The following is a 9,966-nucleotide window of genomic DNA, read 5'->3' on the forward strand; positions in this document are numbered from 1 at the left end:
CAACTGGCAGATTAGCGTTGATGTCAGCAAGTGTGTATTATTAGGAAGCACCAGGCCACAATATTTCCCTACACCATTAGTAACACTCCTCTAACGGCGGTTAGGGGAAGATAAATATCTCGGTCTTACAATAAATGGGGCACTCGCACGACAGGAAGCCTTTAGTGAAGCACAGCTTGTGGACCTAAATGAGCAGCACAACATCGCGTTTTACTCTAGCAGACGGCTCTTGCACTTATTGTGCCATGGTGGCAGCAGCTGTGGCAAATGGCTGCTCCCCATTGGTGAGGCAAGAAGGTTCAAAACTGAAATTTACTTGCATAATGAACGTACTCGCATAATGAATGCAGCCCCCACTTTTCCAACCAAGTGTGTTTTTTCTTTTGCTCGCATAATGAGCGCGCCCTGAACTTGCTGCCATGAAGTACGAGACACATGGTACGATTCAACATATGATATGGCGTCCGGCGGGTACGGTCGTGTCAGATGCCAAATCATACTGTGCTTGTGTCTCCTACCTTTATTGCGATAGCAATTATGTACATGGACGATCTAGGCGCATTTTTTTCCATTGTTGTCACCGAGCACCGTGGGCTGTGCACTGTAGGTGTAAGAGAAAGTGCGCAATGAAAGCCGACAATCGCGGCTCAATCTCGCGCACACAAGGGCGGAAAGCATGGAGGCAACGCGCCATCTTCTAGCGGAGGGGGGGGGGGGGGGGGGGGAGCGTTTTACTCTGGCTGAAACTGCGCATTGCACGGCCGCGCGCCCTACTTTGAAAGTGAGCTGAGCCTAGTTGCTACGGCGGCTCATACCTTTGTTTGTGCTGCGTTCTCGCCGCTTAGTTTGTGTTGAACCTATATGAAGCACGAAGGTCACTTCGGTCATTGCTGTTACCAGCATTTTGACAGCGAGCGTCCACGCTCATCGAGTGTGATGTGTTCACGTGTGCCTGTGCGCGCTGACACCATGGTTATTAATATACACAGTAAGTAAATGTTTGCAGTTTATACAGCCGATAAAACTACTATCCTTACTTTGTATAGCTGTCTAAGCACTTGCTATCGCAACCGATGGTTCGCATTTCGGGCAAAACTGCAACTTTTTTAGAGGTGGTCGCGGCAAAAAAGATAGCTAAACATTTTACCCCTCATAATGAACGCACCCCCCAAATTTGCGCATATTTTTTAGGAATAAAAGTGCATTCATTATACGAGTGAATACTGTATTAGAAGCAAAAACTGCTTCAGCCAAGCTGAAGAAGTTCCAGACATTTTGGGGCCAGCTAGATCCCTTCTTCAGGGGGTGACTGAACTGGATGAAGAAACCACGTTCCTTAAACTCCTGTGTATCTTGTGCTGCAATTCCCCCTCTCTATAGTGTCGCAAATGCCATGGGTGCACAGTTGGGGGAGTGTTCCCAATGACTGATTGATATTGCCGTGAGAATTTTCAATCTTCTACAACTCGAGCAAGATTCTTCTCCTGGGTTGGTCTCGGTGTTGATTACAGAGGCATGATCAAAACCAATTGCATGGTTGTGCTTCTTGCAGTGTTCAGCGAGAGCACGGCACTCTGCTTCAAGTTTCCGTACGTCATTCTTGCACTGGCATATTCTGTCAGAAAGACTCTTGGTTTCACTACTGTAAGTGGCGGGCAGTTAGAGCACGACACTTTTTAAGCACTTCCTTGGCATTTCTCCTTAGACGGTCGGTCCTTTGGCCGCAGACGCAACCTGTCGAGCATTGACACTGGCTTGTGCACAACCTTGACACTTTCTTTCGCCAGAACCCTCGAAAGCTGTTCGCTAATGCTAAAGTTGATGTGACGGGCTGACTTTGTTTCCTTTGTTGCCAGCGAAAGGAAGGTCCGGGGGGGACGACCCTGTCCGTGCCACATTTGGCAGATGAAGCCTTTTGTGTACAGATTTCTCCTTAACCCTGTGGTTATGGTGATTTCTACTTTCTTCCTGTCCTCTGATGTGCAGATTGTTTTTGTACAGAAAAGAAGCATTGAAACTACTGAGGCTTTATGGGCGGCAGGGTGGTTGGAACTGAACTGCAAATACTAGCCGATGTGCATCATATTTTTCTACATAGAAAAAGTCATCCACTCATCATGCCGACAGAATAAAACATCCAGAAAAGACAAGGTGCCATCTTCTTCTAGTTCCACAGTGAACTGGTCTGTGGAGTTGAGATGGGTGAGGAAGCTGTCCACAACTGACTTCTTCATGATGCAAAAGCCAAAATACCTGACGAATACTTTCGGAATAAAATACTGCAGTGCCATCCCTTTGATATGCTCCACTTGAAGCTGTTACCAAGAGCCATCGCAGTTCGTCTGGCCTGCTGGTAGAACTCACCCTTGAAACTAAAGTAAGTTCTGTTCAAGCTAACTAACGGCACAGTTCACTGATGTTAAGGCTGGTCCTCTCACTCCAGCCTAAACGTTGCTGGTACATGCTTTGCATGTGCAGGTTTCTTCTCAGAGCACTTTCTGGTAAAATCGCACATTATTTTTTCTCCCCATACTTTTTCGCTTCTCCTTTAGGATATCACGAAAAAATTTTAAAACATGTTAGCGACAACTTCTGCTTTGCTTCCATTCAAAACCACAACAACCAAGCTACAGTTGAGTGCATCATATTACACCTTGCAACTAATATATCTTGAAATAAAGAAACAAAATCTAAAGTTGCTACAAGTTAGCACATTTACAGTTACTAGGAGCAGACGTGCATGGCTTTACGAAGCTACATGAAGCACTCACCGGCCACTTCAATGAGCAGATAGAAAGGGTGCTCCCCTTCCAAGGGCATCCGGAGGCGCAAGTTGTCTCGGACGCAGCGCATTGACTCCGCGTCCATCACCTCAAAGGATGAGAGGAACTCGGGCAGCTGCCGGCGTGCCATGTGGAAAGTCTGCAGTGTGGCATTGAAGCTAGGACAGCCTGCACCGGGGGGGTTCATCACAGCGAGCTTTACTAGAAGGTTGCATCTGATGATAGTGAGGCCACTTAAGGCACTGCATAAGGAACCTGCCCTTAGGTCTGCGTTGTCAGCACTGTGACAGGTGAGCAAAGGCGACTCCTGTCTGCCTGCGCTGCCTTATGCAAAGCCAAACAATGCCACTGTGCACACACGTCAATAATGTGCACTTTTGTGAATTGAATAATTCAATTTCAATTGCAGGCTATCAGGAGTGGTGCACAAATTTATGCATACTATCCAACTATTTTCCAACTATTTTCATCAACGAGCCCAATAAGCCTGCAAGTCGTTCTTAGTGATGTTTCAACATTTTTACCGATAGAATACACATGCTAAGCAGTGAGAGAATGAGTATCCACTTTGCTGTAAGCAATGTTTCATTGGACCTTTGATCTTTGGCTTTATTATAACCACAGAGAACCCACTGCTATAAAATGTGGACAGCAAAATGTTGAAAAACAAAGGTGCCAGCCAATTTGCAGCCAAACTAGTCCAATGGCTTAAATTTAATTATTCGCAAGAGATGATGCACATAGCATTTTGTGTGTTGGGTTTTTGTTGCCTTTTGCTTATTGCCATGGTAATTATTCGCGTGTGCTAAGGTGAAGAATGCAGTGCAGAAGAAGTCTTCAATTCTAACACATTTCTGAACTAGTTTTGTTCCAAAACCTGCAGTCTAGATTGCGTTTCAATGACTCCAACAGCAGCTCTAGTAAGGCAAGAGTGCGATATAGCAAAACAGTCCACTTACTAACAATACACTCAGGGAATGCTCACCAATATAGACAATTAAAGAAAATGTACATTATTCTACAAAGAAATAAATTTTCTAGGAAAGCTCCTTTATTAAACAATATCTTAATGCATTCTGGTAAACAAACGGTTAACAAATGTTTTCAAAGTATACACACACACACAGCAACCTAAGTAAGAGCGATCACTGTCTTCACTCTTACATTTAGTAGTAAATGCAGTAGAAGCTACGCAAATAATGTGACCATCACTCAGCACTATTCGCCATGGTAAAGAACTGCAAGGCCCTCTAGGTTAAAATGCCATCGATATACATGATTTTTATAACCCATTATGGCTGCATAATGTACGAAGTGTTACATTGAATTGTGCAATGATTTCATACACAGTAGAAGCTAATTGATACATTTTTGTTAGTTAAGTTTCCATGGAACTTATGCTGTAAATCACTGGCTCTGTTAGTTTCCGTAAGGTCATGTGCATTACGCTCCCATTTGTAATGCTTCTCTCCCCTTTTGTTAAGTCCAAAGAGTACAGTAGTGCACCAACAGGTTGGCACTGTCCATCCGTGGTGCCTACATTAACCTCTGCGTGTTGCCACTGAGGACGGTCACTTTCCAGGACCTGCTGTGAAGCACAGAAGTACTGCCATTGCCGTGTTCAGGACGTCGCCAGTCTCAACACAGCTGACGAAGTCGAAATCCACGCCAAGAGGAGGTGATCGAAGGCACAAGCAGTCGCCCCCCTGGTTATGTGGATGCTGACTCGTGAACTTGAACACCTTGCGAGGTTACTGTGATACACAAAGCAGAACAAAGCACTACTATGTTTGCTCCACCTACTGTCGAAAACTTGGCTTACAAGTTCTGTGTGTTTAGGTGACCTCTCCATAGATGGAACAAGAAGCGCACAGTGATGTTTTCTGCTCTGGTTGGTTTGCGAAAACTCGGGATTATTGCTAACTGCCTGAACTCTGCAATCTAAATATCGTGCCCAGATCAGATTTCGTTTTGTTTTTAAATCAGGTGTGTACAATATTGCCGGCTAGCTTCCTCTGTTCTCTATTAGTGGCAGTTGCGGAAACCCTCCTGTAAAAGCTAAAACATTGTAAAGCCCAATAAGAACGGTAACGCCTCAGTATTAGCATCAAGAAAATGGCTGGCCTCGCTGCCCCCTAGGAAAGCTTTGCCCTTGCACTGGCGATGATGGTGGGGCGCAACATAGGAACCAACTGCGCCGCAGCCACGAGATTGCTGTGACAAGCCCCATGTTGAGCTGACTGGGCGCTGTGTGAATGACAGAATGAGGGAGCAGGCCCAAAATTTTAATAAGAATGACACTTCCCGTGAGTAAACAGGGGGAAGGGGGGAGAAGGAAATTCAAGACGATGAGCAAGACGAGAACAAGGTGAAAGCGGGAGTCAATGTTTCGACAAGTGGACTTGTCTTTTTCAAAGCGACAACTCCACTTGTCAAAACGCTGGCTCCCACTTTCACCTTGTTCTTGTTTTTCTCAACTTCCTGCGAGTGCAAGCTGCAAGTTAAGGATGTGCAAATTCTGAGCATGATCAAAGGCACTGCCACAAGAGAAACACTGGAGATGTTTTATATTGGGGCACATGCCTCTGTCACGAGTACGTTGCATGAAGAAGGTTGTTCCACCTCCCACTACTCAACTCGTATGTATTGCTGACAGTGTGATGGTTACTGTTGTTGAGATGTGCACTGCTCGTGTTACCATAACTGGTCACCAGGTGGTTGTTATTTTTACAATCCTTGCGCAGCGCCCTCACAACCTCATACTTCGACTTTTTTTTCTGCCAATTCCTCTCTGATGATGATGAGATGATGTGGACAGTTGGATTTAGTGGGACTGGCTGATCTGAGGACGACGACGTGCCTTGCTTGATGCTGGCTTCCATGTTGGCCAGTGCTTGCTACCCCTTGTAAACACACTGTGTAAATTGTTTATCTACTCTGCTATCAGGTAACAATATTAAAGGGGCCCTGAACCACTTTTTATTCAAGTTAAGAAATGCATTTGAAGTTAAACTAGACTATTTCAGAAATACTTAGCCGCGAAAAGTACTTCACTGCATTCAGCAGAAGCCAATGCGTTAAGCAGACGTGGAGTTATTGGCAATCGAACAGCCCCTTTGTGGTGCTTCTGCTCCTTCTTCAATGACTTGCACTGTGAAGGCTACGGCAGAGTCGGGCGTGCCCACAACGCTCCACCTCCCGAATGTCACCGTGGCACGCACGTTCCCGTATACGCCATTACTTATGATTTTGGTGCCTACGAGCGCCAAATGCAGTTGTCCTTAGCATGCTGCAGTGTGCTCAGCCAGTGGACTTGCTGCGGCACCCTGCGGCGGTCACGGTATCTACACTATGTAGCAAGCCGCAGCTACATGCAACTGCAGTGTTTGCTGTGTGCACAACAGGCGTTGAGTGCGTGCTCGTGCTCATATGCTCCTGTCTGGCTGTGCTACGTGGTGTGGATCAGCTTTGTCCTGCACCAGCCAAACCGACGGATAGTAGCCACATTCAACTTGCACATTTTGAAGGTATATCAACAGCTCAATAAGAAGTGAAGCCTGCCAAGGCGTCTAACCAGAAGTGGCCAGGAGTGAGCGCATGATGCAAAGCATGCGTATGGTCTGGCCTTAAGTTTTGCATGGTTTGAGGCAAGCTGAGTGTTCAAAACTAGTTGAAATCAGGAAGATCCGACAGCTACGACACCGAAAAGCAGGGTGGCCAGAGTTCAATTCCTACATGGACGGCTGCGACCGAGCGTGAGCAGACGATAGTTGGCTTCCTCTGGAAGTGCGTAATTATTACAGAAATTAGAAAGCAGATTTTCGCTACTTCAGCCCATTGATTAAACTGCATCAATAAATAAACACAGTAACGACAGCAAGAAGCACACTGAGCCAAACACGCTTCTATATAGAGGTCAGCTATTGGCTAATAGCAGCCACATCTGGGAAACTGCTATATTACGAAGTAAAGCATCCAGAAAAGACTGAGGAGCAGGCTTCTGCTGAAGAGAGAGAGCGTTTCAGAGAACGATGACTCAGCGCTCCGCTTGTGAGCTTCATGCACCGCACATGACTGCTAAATTTGGCTGAAATGTTCACAGCAGCGTATGCTTTCCGGGAACTGCATTTATTCACCAAGCCCGAGAAGTGCTTCAGGGCTCCTTTAAGAAACCTGGTGATGAATTTGTCAGTGACACCTTTGCATGCCACTGAAAGTGCGTAACTGGAGACTTATCTAAGATGTGACACTGCACCACATCGCATCCTTTTAGCACCTTCTGTATGCAAGATGTATGTGCACCTAGTTTGTGCATAAATATTCTTTCTGCTCCAAAGAAACTTCAGTTGGTAGTGGCATCTGATACAACCATGGCATCATTACATATGGCTTACATAAAATTCCACACTTAAATGATGCCATTGGCAGAACTATTCTCACTATCCCCAACACTACAAAATATTTTTTACAGAATAACGTTTTACTCCCAAAATCATGCAGCAACTATGGCAAACAAACTGCCGTTTTTGCTGTCGTGAAAATTTGGAATAGCTTACTGGCTCATGTAAAATCTACACCAACATTATCACTGTACCAAAATTCACATAGAACTTATATTGCAACTTTGTAAACTGTATCCCTACATTAATGCATTTTTTTTTTATATCCTGTGGTTGCCCTTCCTATACAGTCCTTGTGTTATGTTTTACTGTTTCAACATTGCAGAAATTGTGTATTTGTCTTTGTTTATTTCTAATCACAATTTATGGCTTTTTATTAATGCATTTTTATGCAGCTGAGAACAAGAGTTCCTGCTGCAGTTTCTAACTGTGGGACCTCTTTCTGTATAACATCTCCTACTATACATACTATGTATTTCTGATGAAACAAAACAGAATCTGAAAATGAGGTGCGACAGCAAGCGAAGAGTGTGCCCAATGGTTTTGTCTGCTTGCAGCCAGTGTGGAGCAGTTCGACTACATGCAACTGTGGCCCTTCCACTGGCTACTGTGACAGGTGCACTAGACCAGCCATTAAAAAATCTAACTTTTGTTATGCATACAATGTTAAAAATAAAAACAAGCTTTCTTATCATGACAAATGTGCCCACAATGCTGTTTGTTAGTCTGAGCTGATACGTTGTGAAAGTGGCTTTTCATTCGTTGCTACAGTTTAATTCCTTTTTTCCCCAGCACTTCCTGTAAAGCATGGTGACATTTGTAAGAATGGTGACATTTGGCGTATGAGGAATACAACTGAACTGCCAGATAAAACAAGATCGCCTGGCTTGACTGTGGCATGCCAGTAGCGATTGATCCAGTGTTGTCCCGATGATGGCAGTGGCGGTGATTTATTGGCATCCTCATTGAAACGGGCTGGTGATCACTTGAGTTAATCGGGCGTGCTTTTCATTCTAGCATTTTTGTATACATCTCTTTTTAATTTTTCTTTTTTCTTCCTCAAAACATCTCTATTTACTAAAGGTGCACAACAGTGATTCTTGAAACCGAACAGAATATGAATCGAATAGTGCCACAAGCAAATAGAATGAAATACAATCAAATATAGAAGATGATGATGAATCAACATTTACTGGGCCCTAAATAAATCGGTGGTGCACACAGGCACCAGACGGGGTGGTTCCCTAGTTATGGGACCCATATGTTCCCAGCAGCTCCTGTCCGTCAGTGCGAGCTGAATCGGTAGGGCGGGGCTGGATAACAAGGTCTCCCATCGCTCAAGGGGTTCGGGATTGGGGTGTTGGTGGGAAGGGGAGGAGGGGGGGGGGGGGGTGTTGAGTTCTGTGCACTCTGCCAAGACGTGCAGCAGGGTGCCCTTTTCTCTTCTGCAAAAAGGACAGAGCATATCGTGTTCTGCAGGGTACATGCGGTTTATCAGTACGGGATGCACAAGCGATCCCGCCTGCACTCGACGCAGGGTCGTCTGTTGTTGCCTGGCGAGTTTGGGGTGCGATTCTTCTGGCAGTCTGCACCTTTCCTCTTGGTTCATATATATATATAGAAGAGATTTCAAATAGTTTTCAAATAATGACCAGCCATTAAAAAGTTGCTACAACACGATGCTCACAACCTAGTATTCTTAAAGTTGGTAAGTTTCTCTCATTGCATTGTATATTATGAAGTGTTGTTCATTAAAAGCAGAACTGGAGCATCAGGAGCAAATGCGTAGTTTCTTTGCATGCACAGGACTCTTAAGAGAGTGTGAATGATCGCTGTGTATGTGTGTCTCTATATATATATATATATATATATATATATATATATATATATATATATATATATATATATATATATATATATACTGTATATACTGCCTGTGAAGTATGGTTATCTAAGTGATGTAGCCGAAGGGATAGCCTGGGTTACGTGTCAGGAGATAGGCACCCCCAGCCAATCAGCACTTCAGCAGCAGATGAAAAGGACACGCCCACTAGAATACCCACCCTGCTCTACTACACAAGTCCTCATGTTTTGTGTATACACTATGCCCGCGGAGGTGAAAATTTACCATACCTTTGCGCCAACATTATGTTTAATTGGGCGCAGTTGATGCTTCGAAATATTCAAAAAGTACTATAAAAATATTTGCGTGTACAAATAGTGAATATTTGATTCAAAGACCAAATCGATAAGGACGCTATTCGATTCGTTATTTGAAAGTTTTGAATATTCGCACACCCCTAATATCTACCTTGTATCGCTACCTACCTGTAACGGATCCAGTCGTATCACCAATACCCTAAAGGTCTCTTGCTTATCTCGACTGCTGACTGGTTGATGCTTCTGTCCAGCTTAAGTACAAGTGCCTCTGGAAGGTGTACGTTACCTATGGGTCTCACTGGGTGAATCCCTTCGCATTCCATTAGGATGTGCTGAGTGGTCTCCGGATTTTTGCTGCACCATACACATGCCTCATCTAGGTGCGAATATTTGCTCCAGTATTTGTGTTCTAAGGAAACCAGCTCGAGTCCCAGATAGCAAGGCACTGCTCTTTGTGTTATCGTACAGCTTTTCCTTTTGAATTTATTTCTTCCCATTCTTGTAAATCTTTTTTTCCACTCTTTGCATCCAATTCACTGTCTCTGTTTCTCTCACTTTCCTTCTGACAACTCCTGGTTGTCTGTCTACACTTTCAATCACCCTGCCCTTGGTTGCCAACTTTC

At 44.5% G+C, this 9,966-nt stretch overlaps 1 protein-coding gene across 4 annotated transcripts in view; it reads right to left on the minus strand.

The window, feature by feature from the left end:
- D2hgdh (D-2-hydroxyglutaric acid dehydrogenase) overlaps nucleotides 1-9,966 on the minus strand; it is a 122,408-nt gene that overhangs the window by 19,404 nt on the left and 93,038 nt on the right. For all 4 annotated transcript variants that reach the window (XM_050172649.3, XM_055067244.2, XM_055067245.2 and 1 more), the window contains exon 6: nucleotides 2,772-2,951. In XM_050172649.3, coding sequence (XP_050028606.2) covers nucleotides 2,772-2,951 — 180 coding nt within the window. The remainder of the gene's footprint in view (nucleotides 1-2,771; nucleotides 2,952-9,966) is intronic.

The sequence above is a fragment of the Dermacentor andersoni genome, chromosome 3 (genome assembly GCF_023375885.2).
Source record: "Dermacentor andersoni chromosome 3, qqDerAnde1_hic_scaffold, whole genome shotgun sequence".
Classification (NCBI taxonomy): Eukaryota; Metazoa; Arthropoda; class Arachnida; order Ixodida; family Ixodidae; genus Dermacentor; species Dermacentor andersoni.